The sequence below is a fragment of the Embiotoca jacksoni genome, unplaced genomic scaffold, assembly GCF_022577435.1.
Source record: "Embiotoca jacksoni isolate LCO1_2020_lvr unplaced genomic scaffold, fEmbJac1.0.p SCAF_27, whole genome shotgun sequence".
NCBI classification, from domain to species: Eukaryota; Metazoa; Chordata; class Actinopteri; family Embiotocidae; genus Embiotoca; species Embiotoca jacksoni.
In genome coordinates this window covers 4,112,647-4,128,920 of record NW_027185378.1, presented here as the reverse complement: position 1 = coordinate 4,128,920, position 16,274 = coordinate 4,112,647, and the positions used below count along the sequence as shown (strand labels likewise).

Below are 16,274 nucleotides of genomic sequence, written 5' to 3'. Positions count from 1 at the left end.
CCTGTCCAGGAAAATTGACAAGTTGCAAAATGTGGTGCAAATCATCTTTTCTCTTTTTGATATTAATCTATTTTGTACATTCTCCCTCTTTTAAATAAATCTAATAAGCTAAACTAAAGTTGACACAAAGGCGGTAAAAAGAAAAACTTGTGCTGTTCCAATTTGCAAATACGATTGGATCCACACTTAAATGATTTGCACCGTACACAAATAGGGTCCATAGAGTTTTTGATTAGATTGTACCCTGAAATCTCATTGTCATAGTGGACCCTGATGCCACGGAGCTATGTTTACAGACATTTCAAACTCATCTGCAGATGATTTGTATACAACCTTGTTTCTTTCCAGGCCTTTTTTGCCTTGACATCTAGCAATGAAAACGAAGTCTTTGCCCACTACATTTTCATGGAGAATGCCTTCACTCGACCCACCGCTTCTGGCTTCCCTCTGAAATTCTCCCTGGCTGGTGTGCTTGCACCTGGTGCTAAAGGAGGCCTGGCTCACTCAACAATGGTAAGTCACTCAACAATGGTAAGTTTGCTGCTCTTTATCTTATTGTTACAATAAGATTTTCATTTTATATTAATGTCCTCTGTGAAATTGATGCTTAAAGCCATTCTATTGTGACCTTCTGCTTGCAGACTGACTTGACCTTCATGCCTTCTGTTGGGCTAGAATTCATCACCCAAATGGGTGTGCACATTCCAGACTATGTGGATGCAGGAATTGAGATGCACACTAACATGTACCACGAGAGTTCCTTCAAAGCTAAAGTCGCCACGAACAGAAACCAGATCAGACTGTCTATTCCTGCCCCTAAGTCAAACATTCAGTTGCTCAGCATTAGGTCAGGCCCCTCTGTCAAATATTGCAAAACTCTGTCAGTGATTGCTCATGCCATGTTGTTGTCTCTCACCACTTTCCTCTCTCTTTTGGAAATACAGCAACAAGCTGCTATCAGTTTCATCTGGTCAAACAAAAATAGTGCCATCCCTGGTGGATGACCAGATCGACTCAACTAACTGCCAGCCCTTATTCAGTGGTCTGAAATACTGCACAACATTGCATTATTCCAATTCTACTTTGATGGACCAGGCCCCATACTACCCCCTGACAGGAGAAACCAAGTAAGAGGAAGCTACAGTACATTAGAAAATCAGACATGAAGCCCACTGTCAGAGCCATTGTGAATTGAGTATGTTTTAGTTGTTTCTGTTTGGGTGGCTAATATGTGAATAGTTACTGTTATCGATTGATAGCTCAGTTACCCTTATTATAATTTTAACCAGATAGCTAATAGATTAACAAAGTCAGAATTAATTAAACCTGTGTTGTTCTCAGGTTTGCAGTTGAAATCCAGCCTACAGGGAAGGTTTCAGAGTACACAGCCACCATCACTGATGAAATACTTAGAGAGGGTGAAAAGGGTCGTCATAAAGTAAAATCTCTGAAGCTAACACTGAAGACAGAAGGTACTGTAATAAGATATAATGTTTGAGTGTGTGTTTGCGTGCATGTGGATTTGTGTGTGCCATCTAGTCCAGTAGCTTTTGGAATTATTCAACAATTCCATAGTTCACAAATGTTAATACAATGTGTTCACTCTTGTACTAACAATAATTACAACTACAGTATAGGCATGTACTTCAACTGTAATGGTCCAGAATAGTTAAATGTAAGCCAAATGATTAGGACCATGTTTATCACTGCGTTCTTTTCAAGTTGTAGTATATGTTTTAAGGCTAAAGTACATGTATCATTTGTGACATTCATATTGGAAAGTGTCTCGAAGCTTGAAGCTACCAATGTAAACTGTTTTGGGGGATAAAACACTGACTAATTATGTTTAATTTCTACCATTACTAGGTGAAGATTCAACAGAGGCAACAGCGTCTCTGAAATACAACCGAAATAAAAACATTTTCCTCACTGAGGTTGTCATTCCTGACTATGATGTGGAAGCAGGGATCAAGCTGGCTGTTACTGGCAGTAATGCAGATGGAAAGAAGATCACCATTGATGTCACTAATAAAAACATCCCACAGCTGACTCTTGTGGGACGCTCAAGGTACGTAATACGTAGCAACCCTTCAGTTATTTCTAATGATAGATAATGCCAAAGTTTCAAGTATGATGCGCAATCCTATCAACCGCTGTCCTTCTTTTTAATGTAGACTTGAAATGATGAGAGATGCCATGCTGCAACTCCAGTTGGTTATTCCCGCTCTAAAAACTGATGCATCTGTCACTGCAAACCTGAGGAAGGAGGAGGATGTGCTCATAGACTTGGAGACAATCATCCACCTACCTGAGACATCTTACCAACAAAAAACTTCCCTAAAATACAGTAATTTTAACCCATATCATCATTACAGAAGACAGATGTAGCACATTCATTCATCTGTATATTTGAGGGTGGGTTTGGATTTTCTCTTTACAGATGGTGATACGTTTGAAGTGGAACTGAAATCCGACGCGAGTTCAGAGATTCAGAAAATGATACCAAACTTAGAGGATCATCACAGACAGCTCCAACAGCTCATTGAGGATATGCTGGATCAGAAGGTGGCAAAGACTGACATGAAACTCCGTCACATAGTCACCAAAGGAATTGAGGTACTTTTGACATTTGACACTTGTCTCACTTATACAACACCAGAACCCAGACACAATGACTCAAGGCAAGGCAAGTTTATTTATATAGCACCTTTCACACACATAGCAATTCAAACTGCTTTGCAGAGGCATACAATACGTTGAACATAAGATTAAAAGAAGACATCACAATTGCTTAAAAAAGACAACAAAAACAAGTCTGCCTATTTCGCTTATTGTCACAATAATATGTTCAGTTTTGGGCAATCCAAAGGCTGAGTGGTTAGGGCGCAAGCCACAAGCTACAACTCTGTTTCCAAAAAAGTTGCGACACTGTGAAAATATGAATTAAAACAAAATGCAATAATTTGCAAATGTCATTAACCCATATTTAATTGTAAATAGACCAAAGACAACATATCAAGTGTTGAAACGGAGAAATGTTATTGTTTTATGAAAAAAGATATGCTAATTTTGAATTTGACAGCAGCAACATGTCTCAAAAAAGTTTGGGACGGGGCAACTAAAAAACGGAAAAGTTGTGTAATTTTAAGAAAAACACCTGTTGGAAAATCTCACAACTAGTCAGGTTAATTGGCAACAAATCACTAATATTATTGGGAATAAAAAGAGCATTTCAGAGAGGCAGAGTCTCTTAGCAGTGAAGATGGAGAGAGGTTTACCACTCTGTGAAAGACTGCATGGGAAAATGTGGGACATACAATAGAAAGGCCCTAGCCCCAGCTGAGGTTCAAACCCAACCCCAGACGAGATTCCAAACAAGAACCTTCTTGCTCTGAGGTGACAGTGCAGCCACCATGCTGCTCCTGAGACTTTTCACGAAGGAAGAGTTCTGATCTTTGTGTTTAGAACTTGGACCCTTAAAATTTATGTTGAGATACTCAACATTTAAGATAGTTTTCCATGTGGAGTGTAGTTTCTTGTGTTTGTTTTTCTGTGATATTTCTGTCACTTTTCTTCCTTGGACAGTCCTGTCATCATGGGTTTGGGTATTTCTGTGATCAATTTTGCAATGATCTATGTACCTGAATATTCTTGCTTTATTCTGTTTATTATTTTTACATTGTGAAAAAAATATATGAGTTGAAAAAAATCTATCAGTCTGAATGCTTTTTTTGTTTAAAATGTGAAGTTATTTTTCTTCATGTCACTCTGAAGGCAGGTAACATATGGCTCGATAAACTGGCAGCACGCATTCCCTATGTTGCAAACCTGCGAAGTAGGAGGAGCATCTCAGATCTCACCTTGCCAGCCCTGCCTGAAAGACTGTTTCTGCAGTTGTAAGTGTTTAAAATAGAACTTAAGAAACATAATTTTCTTCAAAATATTAATGGGCTTAAAGTGTATGACAACATTTCATCATGTGCATTTCATTTGATCTCAACAGTGAGAGCTTGTTCCGATACCAATTCAACAAGGATAAGATGGCTATCTCCTTTCCTCTTCCACTTGGAGGCAAAAATTCAGAAGACTTGAACATTCCACCCCTCATAGATTTACCAGAGATAGGGCTATATATCCCGGCTAATAACTATCCACTACGATCATTCATAATACCACCTTCTCTGGATTTCACTGTTCCCTTACTCGGGATGGCTGAAGCATCCACCAAGATCAAGAGCAACTTCTACAGTTGGGAAGGCTCAATGTCTGGGGGCAACAACACTGTTGAAATCCCAAACTATGTTGTACAGTACAAGGCCATGGCTCAGTCCCCATTCATCCTACTTTCATACAAGCTTGATGGTAAACATCCTCTTAAAAATTAATTCTGTATAGTTAATCAATGAAGCTTTGGATTTTATTTTATTTAGTTATATATACATTTAAAAAAAAAAAAAAAATTTAATTGACATGGTATTCAGATTTTGAAGACTTTGTGCATATATATTTATTGACATTGACATAAAGCATGTTCAGAGCTCAGAGCTACATCTTTCCCTGTGCTTTCACCAAGACTGATAATGTATCATTTCTTTCTGTTTTCAAGGAACCGGGATGATGTATGGAAGAGCTGATGATAATCTCAAATATTTTATGAATAGTTCCTTCAGCCATTGCCTAATTGACACAAGCTTCAGTATATTAAAAACATTAGGGGTATCAAACAAATTAAATGCAAGAGCCAATTATAAGTTTGAAGCCTCAAGTCCAGTAGGCCTGCAAGCTTCTCTCTTCTACTCTGCTCAGTCAACTTCCACACTAGATTCAGATGAAATCTCTGGAGATGGCACTTTGGAGGGATTACTTAAAATAGGTCAATTCTACACCAATACCTCATACACTCATCGCTACAACCTGCGTCCACTAGATCGAGAAGGAAGAGGAGAGTCCACCCTGCACTTAGACTCACCTTTTATCCAAGTTCACAACGTGATCCAGGGCAGCTATACAAGCTCTGACTTGAAAATTGTGTCCAAGACCAGTTCCCAGCAGGACTTGCTCAAACATATAGCAGAGCTTAGGTATAAAGATGGACAACTGACCCTAAAGTGCAATACTTTAGGTACAGCCATGGGTAAAATACGGAACAAAGTTGAGCTTGGTGTATCCAGACATATGGCCATTCTCAGAATTGAGTCACAGGCAGAAGATGACTCAAATATGGGATATTCACTTATAACAGGATCCTTGGATTCAAATGGCCTTGAGGTAAACTCTGAGGGTTCTCTCACCTTTGAGTCAGGTCGTGGATTGCATAAGGCTTCTGTACAAGTTGGAAGAAATGGTCTGACCACAAGTGGAATTAACAGCATTCAGTGCAGCCCTGTGACAGTGGAGAATATCTTCAGTGGTGCCATAGACAACAATGGAGCATCCCTGTCCTTCACTACTAAAGTGATGGCTGAGGAGGGCAGAGGAAAGCTGAATATTGAAGGTAGAATCACAGCTACTGAGGCCTCTTTGTATGGTGACCTTAAGGGTGATGCATTCGATGCAGCCACAACAAACAACATTAATATTTTACTGAACAGAAGGGCCCTGACCTTTACTGGCAACACAAAGGGAACAATGAAGCAGATGAAAACAGAAAATAGCCACACACTCACTCTCACTCTGTGGACCTTCACCCTGCGCTCCAAGTCTGACAACTTCATTTCTGAAGATATTTACTACAAGCAGGACACCAAGGTTGATATGAAGCCTTTTGTTATGGCATTTGATATGGCAAATGACCTGAGGTTTAATGATATCAGTTTGAACAATGAAGGCCACTTGAAACTTGAACCAATTAAGGCGGATCTCAGTGGAAGTATGAAAGGAGCTTATGGACAAGAAAACAATGTTAATCATACCTTTCAACTCATCTATGACAATATGGCTGGTACAATGAAATGTAGCACATCTGGAAATGTAATGGACACCCAGCTAAGTCACGTCTGTGAACTTGAATTTGCTGGACTTTCCACCACGGCAAACTGTGAAGCACAAATAAATTCGGAATCTTTACACTTAGACAGCAGCATTCGCACCATGGCACTGCCTTTCGTCCTCGCTGTTGAAGCTATTGTCATTGGTAATGGACAAATACAACTATATGGGAAGCATACTGGGCAGGTGTACAACAAAGTTTTGGTTCAAGCTGGGCCCCTGGCTCTTGCATACTCACAAAAGAGCTGGCTATCAACTGCACATATGCTTTCAAGAGGGGAGTCTTCTTCTCATTTAGAAAACAACTTGGAAGGTCTCCTTACTCCAAATAAGCAATCTTTGATTTGGCAGTTAGAATCCAAACTGAACAACCATGCTTATAACCAGGATATTAGTACTTACAATAACCCTGAGATGGTTGGATTTGAGTTTTCAGGAGTAATGTTAACGAACATTCTCAGAAAACATCAGAGATCACTACCAGAAGGACAAGAATTCAGTATGGCTGCTTCCCTCAAGTATGACAAGAACAGTGACTGTCATATCATTGAGATTCCATTCATAGAGAGTTTTCCTGCTGCTTTTGAACAGCTCAAGAACACAGCAGTTCAAGCCTTAGAATCGATGCAACAATTCATCCACAACTTGGATATCAATCAGATAATCATTGACTTTAGAGCCAAGTTAGATGAGTTACCAATGAAAGTGAGTGGCATCATGCGAGAAATGGACTTGGAGAGCAAAGTGAATCAAATAAAAGTAAAACTTGATTATTTGATTAATGAGTTTTCTGTTACAATGGGTGACTTGGAGATTGCAGTGAACAATTTAATAGAGAATTTGGAAAATACAATAACTGACATTATCACCAAAATTCGAGACCTCATCCTCACAGCTGAGGAGTATGTCAAGGCAGGATATCTTGCTGACAAGATTACAACCATAATGTCACATGTTGGAAATCAGCTTTTGACATTTGATGAGAATTATGAAATTAAGCAGTCGCTCATCAAAGCGCTTGATGTGATCCAGGACATTGTTAGACAAATTGATTTACAGAAGATCAGGGAAAACAGTGCTGCATTTCTTCGAGAGCTTGATTCAAAATATGGAATCTTGGAGATGATCAAAGACAAGCTGTCTGAAATTAAACAGGTTATTGAGAACTTTGAAGTCAAAATGTTTTTGCAAGATGTAAAGGATTATCTTCTCTTAATTGATTGGGCTACATATATTGAGCAGCTATCAAATATCATCCCCTCTTCAGATATAGCAACATTTATGGAATCTATGAAGGATGTTATTGTCAACTGGATTGATGAATATGAAATCCCCAACAAACTCAATGCAGTGTATTCCTACCTGAAAAATCTACTTTTAAAATATGATCTTGATGATACATTTAAAGATTTCATGGATCAGGTCGTGATTCTCGTCGAGGCATTTAAAATTGAAGAGACTGTGCAGTCAATGGTAGCAGCTCTGAAAGCTATCAAATTTGAATTTGTTTATCATAAAATTATGCAATACCTGTACAGTGTGACAAGCCAGCTCAGGGCAATTGACTTGAAGAAAAGTATTGATGACTTAAATGAATACACCTCTTTAATGCTTAAGTCAATGAGGGAATTTGACTATCATGCATTTGTTGATGAGACTAACACAAAGATTGCTGAACTAACTAAATACATCAACAAGCAGATTGAAACATATGAGATAGTGAAAAAAACTGAGGCTGTTAGGGACTTTTTCAGAGAGATTCAGAGCTCCATTTTTACATATTTGGACGGACTTAAAAACACAAAGGTGGCTGATGCTCTGAAGAAACTGAAAAATGTGATTGACACTGCATTTTACAATGACATCAAAATAAAAGTGCAGGATGTACTTGAGGACATTAGGCAAAGGGTCTCTGAAATGGATATTAGAGATGAAATATACATTTATCTCCAAAGAGCAAGTGAATCTTACAGCAATATGGTTGTCTACATTTCTTCACAGTTAAACAGACTGATGAATAAGATCAGAGAAGAGGCAAAGGACAATGAGATCAGTAATCAGATAAAGCAAGCTGTCGATGGACTTCTAGACCAATTAAAAAGAGCTGAGATTGAAGTTCCGACTTTTACTGTACCTCTCACTGACCTTGTCATTCCAGTATTTAAAATCAACCTGAACAAACTGCAGGAGATCAGCATTCCAGCTAAAATTTCACTCCCTGAATTTACCATCCTCAACTCGTACACAATCCCTGCTTTTACCATAGACTTTGATGAGATCAGAGCTACAATAGTTGCAATCATAGATGATATCAGAGAATTTGAGCTGCAAACACCTGACCCAGAGGACATCTTTGGTGACCTAAAAGTTCTTTACCTGTCTGAACTACCAGATCTTACTCTCCCAGAAGTGACTCTTTCAGAAATAAAGTTTCCTGCCATCAACATCCCCAAATTAAATTTGCAGATCTTTCAAAACACATTGTTTCCAATTCCAGAGATAAAATTGCCTGTGGTTTCCAGTGACATTTGTATTCCAGTTTTTGGCAAACTAAATGGAGAATTCAGGGTGAACTCACCAGTATATACTCTTGTAACTTTGTGGAAAATTGAGAACTCAACATCCACATTGAAAAACCCCCAGTTTTCAGCCGCCATAACTTCTAATGCCAAATCATACATTGAGTCCCTCGAATACACTTTTGAAGCCACTGCTCAATTGGAAGCTCCCAGACTGAAGATGTTGTCATTCACAGAAACAGTGAAAGCTACACATATGGCCTTCTCCATTAATCATGACGGATCCTTGAAACTCACTGGCCTCTCTGCTGAGGCTTCAGCCAAGACTACTACCAAGGCCACAACCCAAATGTACACAGCAGACCTGGTTAATAATATGGCACTTACATTAAGGAATGGAATCTATGCAACTATAGACACAACTTATAGCCATAGCTTGGACTTCCCATCAATTGAAACATCAAATCAGGCATCAATGAATCAGAATATTGCAGCCACATTGGAATCTGGGAAAATTGATGTGACCCTGGAAACTACTGGCAATGGAAAGTGGTCTATTCAAGACTACTCTGATGAAGGCACACACAAGAGCAATGTTGAATTCAACATGAATTTAAGTACTGCAAAGTTTACTATTGTTGGAGAAACAGATTGTAAGGCCTTAAAAGTGAAACAAACACTGACTGCTCAATCAGTGATCTTAAGCCATATCACTTTTGAAGCAAGATGTGAAACTGAAGCTCCATTTGTCAAGAAGAGTGTTATGGTTTTAAATGGAGAGGCTCATATTGGGGACTTGAAAATTGCATTGACAGCCTCGCATGATGCTGAATTCACTGGCAGTCTAATTGGATCAATGTCCAACTCCTTGGAACTCATGACCCATCCATTTGAGTTTGTCCTTGATGTTAAAAATAAAGTCAACTCAAAGATTTTCTTCCCTCTAAAACTCACTGGTAAAGTGGATCTCCAGCATGATTATAATGTTCTACTAAATTCTGAGAAACAGAATGCATGTTGGTTTGCTTTGGCAAGATTCAATCAGTACAAGTACAGTCACAACTTCACAGCAGAAAACAATGAAATGGATATCCTATTCCATTATGGAGCTAATGGAGAGGCTGATTTGGATTTTTTGACTGTTCCTCTCTCAATCCCAGAGATTACCATACCTTTACTTCAAATTAACACCCCTGAGGTCAGAGACTTTTCTTTGTGGGAAGACGCTGAATTCAAGACCTTGCTTACCACTCCTCAACAGTCATTTGATGTGTACCTGAAGCTTCAATACCACAAGAACCCTGATACACACAGCTGCGAATTATACCTTGAACCAATCTACGCTGTAATCAGTGACAATGCCAATATTATCCAGACACAATTTGAGGCATGGAGAGACAAAGTGGTTGCATTTCTAAAAGATTCGTACAACCAAGCAAAATCACAGTATATCAAACACAAAATTGACACTTCTAGCCTGCCTCCTAGAATCTTCAAAGTCCCTGGATACAAAATACCATTATTGAATATAGAGGTTTCAGCTTTCAGGGCTGAGATGCCGGCCTTCAGCTACTTTGTTCCTGAGGAGGTCAGTACACCGAGCTTCAAAGTTCCAGTTCTGGGGTTCTCTGTGCCATCCTATATACTTGTGCTACCATCTTTAAAGTTACCTGTCATCCATGTTCCAGAAACTTTAAGTGAGATAAAGCTGCCCACTTTCACACTACCAGCCATTCAGAACAACATTGTGATCCCAGCTATGGGCAACATTACTTGTGACTTCTCTTTCAAATCCACAGTGATTACCTTAAGCGCTAATGCAGGCCTTTACAATCAGCCTGACATTGCTGCTCGGCTTAGCACTTCCTCAATGTCTGTGTTTGACATTTTAAATGGAAAAATTGATGGGACCACCAGTTTGACAACGAGGAGAGGAATGAAACTGGCCTTGACTGTATCCCTGGAGCATAACAACGTGGAAGCAAACCATGAATGTGCTATTAGTCTCACCAAAAGGAGCATGGAAGCTTCTGTAGCCAATACTGCAAAAATAAATCTACCCTACCTCAATCTGGAATGGAATCAGGAAATCACTGGAAATACTAAAACCAAGCCAACTCTTTCCTCCAAGAAAAAACTAAAGTACATGTTTAACATTCCTCTTATTGAGTCTGTAGGCAAAGGCAACTTTGATATGAACTGGGAACTGGAAGCACTTTCTTCTTATGTGTCATTGGAGACCTCTACCAAAGGCCAGTCAGACATAGCTATAATGGACAGTTGTAATTTTGCAGGAGATCTGGAAAATATAGCCAGTTTCTACCTTAATGTTAATGGGATGCGTTCAACTGTCAGGACTGCCTTATACTCAATCATTGACAAACATGAAAAACAAAAACGAAGCTCAAACAACAACATCCTCCAGCTTGACTTCAATAAGAACTTTGCTCTTGAGGTTTCCTTGCGGCGTATATTTGCAACACTTGATTACACAACCAATAACAATGTTGATGTTGCATCTGTCAACATAAATGGAAAGCACATTGTTAAAGGAGAACTAGATTTTGTTCCTTTAACAACCTTCAAGACTGCGTTGGACATTGATGCAAGACAGTCAAGCAATTTGGGTAATGCTGTACTCATTCAGAGCATTGGTCTTGCAATCAACTCAGATAAGCACTCTTTCACCTGGAGTGGTAAAGAAGAGCTGGCATCTCTCATTCATGCTTATGATTTACTCATGTCCAATGATGAATCTGAGATACGCATGGATTTGACTGGATCAGTGGAAGGTCACCTAGCATTCTTGAAATCAGTTAAGCTCCCTATATATCAGAATACCCTATGGGACGTGATCAGATTTTATCAGGTCACAAATATGGACAAGTTACAATTCCTTAACATCTCTTCCAGCATTATATACTCAAAGACAATGGATGGCCATGTTTATGCAATACCATCTAAACTATTTGAAAATGGTGTTGCTTTTAGCCTCCCTGAGATTAACATTGCAATTCCTCCTTGGATAAAAGAAATTCCTAATTTGATAAGGAATACAGACATGCGGTTTGAAAACCCTGATCTTCCTGATCATCTAATTCTTCCCTCTGCAATATCAGTTCCAGCCTTTGATGTGCCATTCACCAACTTGCATGTGGAACCCTTTACAATTGAGCCGAAGAACTTTAACATCCCTAAGGTAGTCAACACCAAGGCTTTTGAAATCATGCTGCCCGGTTTGCCAATAATGTCGGTACCCAGTTACAATATTAACACAGAATATATACAAGGGAAAATCCCCTTCATTTCATTCAAGATGCCACAATATGAAATCACAGTCTCATCTTTCACACCACCAAAATCATTTACAATTGGAGAGCACACCATAAGCCTAAATAAAATCACAAGTGAGATTTCAAACTTTGAACATCCAACCTTTGTAGTTCCAGAGCAAAAAATAGAAATCCCTGAATTTACCCTACATCTACCTTTAGGTTTGTTTATCCCAGCTTTTGGTACCCTTAGTGCCTCTTTTAAGGTTTCCTCCCCTATTTATAATGTATCAGCAACTTCCAATCTGGAGAAAAAGGACTCCAACCTTATAACTTCACTGAATTCCATCTGTACCTCTACCATGATCTTCTTGGAATATGTCCTCTCTGGTAGGACTTGTGCACACGCCACTTTTTGTGATAAAACATTTTTGTGTGAAATACTAAGACATGAAATATATCTATGTAATATTTGTATTTTGCTTATGGTTCCTCAGCTGATGGAAGAATTGGATATGACAATGGAACAATTAATCTTAGTGGGAAGTGCAATTTGATTCACAATGATGTAACTGTCAACTTTCAAGATGTTTTGTTACAAAACCTGAGGTAAGTTTATATAATACATTTTGTACTTATCTATCTATCTGTCTGTCTATCTATCTATCTATCTGTCTATCTGTCTATCTGTCTGTCTATCTATCTATCTATCTATCTATCTATCTATCTATCTATCTATCTATCTATCTATCTATCTATCTATCTATCTATCTATCTATCTATCTATCTATCTATCTATCTGTAGCATTAAAAACGTGTATGGAGTTACACACATTTGTGGCTTAATTTGAATGAAGGTATATTAAATTGTATCTGGATTTAATCTAGATATGAGCCAGTGGACCTCTTATTTTAGGTTTGAAATTATAAGCCAAGATTTATGGGTTTAGTGAACTGTCAGTGCTACTCTGAGGAAGAAATGAACAAGAATGATGTCACCTGAATGCAAACCTAATTTGCCATTGGGGACAATAAATATTAACTGTTGTTGGTTGGTTGATTGATTGGTTGAGTTCTTATTTTAAAGGTTTAGTTACAAGCTAGTATGTCTCTTTAAGAAGGTTGAGCAAGATGAATCTTCACTTAATCTTATGATAAATATTACTTTTTTTCTTTCAGAATGAAGCGCCACACCCCTCTGGCTGATTGGATGTAATATTTTTTTTTAACCGAAGGCTGATCATTTTTAGATTTCCAAAGTTCTTAAAATAATTCTTGCTCAATGGTCAAACAAATACGCACAGGAAAATATATCTACTAATAGCAGTTTTTCTGTTTTACAGAGAGTCTCATCATACTCTCAATGTTGACATCACTGGCCAAACATTTGTTGATGCGAACTTCCGCTTTGCTTCCCGCAAAGATGGCATGACTGCATCTATGTCTTCTCCATCGGCTGGCTTCCTTGGGTTGTATACCCAGCTGAGGTCTCCATCGCAGCTGTATGGAAAAATGTTCAGCCGCTACCTGGTAATCCATTCTTTAACCTGTTTTATTTGCAAATTGCTGTTAACAGCAAACAAATTCTAAATATACAGATGGATTTGTCTTCTATGAAGTACAACCTGCCACTGTTTGAACTATTATTGTTCTTGATTTCTTTCTTTCAGTCTTCTCCTGGAAAGGATACTGAAATTTTCACAACAAAAGTCTCACTAAGAAACCCTGAGAAGTTGTTCTTACAGACGTCATGGAATATGGACTTCCTCCATGATTTGATTGAGGGCACCAAGAACAAGATTCCTGCTATGACAGATGCTGTGCTCAAGTTCATTAACAAGTATCACACCTACCACTTTGGCTTTGATCTTAACCGTGGCGGCATGAAGCTGAAAAAGACACTTTCAAATGTCATAGAGACCGCCCATCATGAGGTCTCTGTGTCTTTTGACACACAGCAGGGTTTAGTTCAAAACCTTGCTAATGTAGGAAAAGATATGTACAGGAATACTTCTGACAGTTTAATGTCCATGAGTGTGCAGGATGCTCTAGACAAGCTGGTTCAAAAGGCAAGACAAGTCATGAAACACGGTGAAGATAAGATAAAAGTCTTGCTATATGTAGTCATCCAGTTATTGAGTGATACAAAGTTAATTGTGCCTGGATCAGAAAGGACGTTGTCTGTCCTGGAAATGTTCCAGCAAACTCATCGTTCTCTATCAAGAGCCATTGACAGGGCAAGCCAAAGGTTTGCCAGCCTCTTGGAAAACATGAAGGAAGTCAAGGTTACCATACCTGGAACTGATATTGTTGTTAATGGAAATGAAATCATGGATAAACTAAAGTCTTATGGGCAATTTGTATATAATCAATTAAGACATCCTGTGTTCAGTGGGTTCAGTTTCCTTTACAAGACCATGAAGGACTTATTCCAAGTTAATGTTGAAAAAGCAGAGAATTTCATCAGCTACCTAAAAGATGAAAACTTGAAAATTACTCCTCAAGTTGAAGCCATTTATTTAGAGGTATTGCAGTCTTCAGAACATCATACTGAGGAAGCAAAGAGATATGTAGCTGAGTATAAAGACCAGATGAAACTGAACATTGACAAGGTTTATAATGATTTAAGAATGGAGCAAGTAAATAATGGTACCAGGGAGGTTATCAGTATTTTGGAGTCACATCTCCATGGAGGACTTAAAAAAGGAGTTGATCTAATGAGAAGGGCCTCCCAGAGCACAGCACCATACCTTAGAGTAGGCCATAAAAAGATGGAGATGGAAATTCCTTTACCCTTCCTTTGGAAGTCTTTCAGTGAATGGCCAACACAATTTAAACAGTGAGTCATGCCTCTCTTGATGAAGTGTTTTCGTTATGGCTTACCAAATGTAAACTAGTATGTCAATGTGATTAAAGGACTTTTCTGCTAATAGAAATATTAAACTAGTTAAATATCAACAAGTTATTCTTATGTGAGATTTCTTTAAATTTGCAGAGTTATAGAATTATAATATGCCAATGCAAGTTACTTACTGTTTGTTCATGGTGTTTAATTAAACAATGCTGAAAACAAATTTGATGTTTGCCATGTTGTCTCATGACTTCCTTTTATCAATAGTAGGGACAAGTGAGTACACCAAAATCTGTATCTGTTAAACCAACTAAATTATAGGTATCCCTACCTGTACTCGGAGGGGGCGGGGCTTAATATGGAAGTGACCCGTGTTTTGACCGGAAGTGGGTGTGAACTAACCGGACGTTCGTCATTTAAACCCAAAATTTATATGGATTGATCAGAAAATTTATTATTTATTAGAAAACTTTCACTATTTACAGAACAGCCCAAGAATTGAGTTTCAGTATTCAATAATAAATAAGTAACTTTTGGCAAATAATGTATTGAGGGGTAGATCAGTACTAACAATCTACCTTGTTAGTACCCCCCCCCCACACACACACACACACACACATAGACGAGCCTAGAAATGAACCTTTGTGGAGGCAGAGAAGAGTGTTGTTAAATCCTGTGGACAGTGGACACTCGTCTGTGTCTCAGGTTGCAGCAGTCTGTGAGTGAGGAGGAGGGGTTTGATATTGATATTGATGTTTGATATTTGAGCCAACCATTTTCTCCTCTCCGTGTCAGTGGATTGGACATCCTCATGCTACACAGCAAACCATGATGGAGACTATGGAAGGAAAACACAGAGGACAGGACAAAGACAAACTGCTTGACGAGCTATTTGTGTTTCTGAGTTTATTAGAGCTTCATTTAACAAATATATTGCAGTAAATTAGTGCATACTGAAAAAAATAATAGATCTCTAAAATAAAGGCTATATGTGTATAAACATAAATATGTGTTTAATGTGTCCTGCTCTGTCCGAAAGTTTTTTTTTTTTTTACTGTATTCTCTTTAATAGCAGAATTCTGCACATGCAAGCCAAACACAGATTCCTGCCTATTGGGAATGTGGAAGGAAAAATGGGAGAAAATTAACGTGATCTGAATTTTTGAAACATTAGTTCCCCTACAAAAAAATATCCATAAACATCAGTTTAAGAACATAAAAAAAACAAAAACAAATCAGAGCAACAAACTGCAGCAATACACACTTTAAACAGGGTAACGTTTGCCTTTATATATATATATATATATATAATTATATATTATTATAAAATAATTATTAATAAAGTGTATTATAAACACTTATTTCAAATAAGTGTTTAAACAAGACGGAAAAAAACACATTGAGGTAATGTCGGCGTGCTGTATTAATGTTGTAAATACATGCGTTTATAAATGCGTTTATTTACAAGTAATTAAAAAAAAAATAATAATAATAAAAAAAAAAAAATCGCAGTTCTATCTGTCTCTGTGTTGACTCGTACAACTGGTCTGTTATGAATTTCCGGGAACTACACGGACCACGTGACGGCTCGTATTTGGACTTCCGTTGTCGCGACTCTCCTGCTCGACGGCACCGTGGGGAGCC

At 38.2% G+C, this 16,274-nt stretch overlaps 1 protein-coding gene across 1 annotated transcript in view; it reads left to right on the top strand.

The window, feature by feature from the left end:
- Positions 1–14,847, top strand: part of apoba (apolipoprotein Ba) — a 29,695-nt gene extending 14,848 nt beyond the window's left edge. The window contains exons 16-29 of the mRNA XM_069160862.1: positions 349–513; positions 642–847; positions 945–1,127; positions 1,342–1,472; positions 1,867–2,068; positions 2,175–2,347; positions 2,441–2,616; positions 3,775–3,896; positions 4,004–4,362; positions 4,607–12,169; positions 12,277–12,388; positions 12,959–12,991; positions 13,123–13,309; positions 13,450–14,847. Coding sequence (XP_069016963.1) covers positions 349–513; positions 642–847; positions 945–1,127; positions 1,342–1,472; positions 1,867–2,068; positions 2,175–2,347; positions 2,441–2,616; positions 3,775–3,896; positions 4,004–4,362; positions 4,607–12,169; positions 12,277–12,388; positions 12,959–12,991; positions 13,123–13,309; positions 13,450–14,622 — 10,785 coding nt within the window. The 3' untranslated portion in view covers positions 14,623–14,847. The remainder of the gene's footprint in view (positions 1–348; positions 514–641; positions 848–944; positions 1,128–1,341; positions 1,473–1,866; positions 2,069–2,174; positions 2,348–2,440; positions 2,617–3,774; positions 3,897–4,003; positions 4,363–4,606; positions 12,170–12,276; positions 12,389–12,958; positions 12,992–13,122; positions 13,310–13,449) is intronic.
- The last annotated feature ends 1,427 nt before the right edge of the window (positions 14,848–16,274 follow it).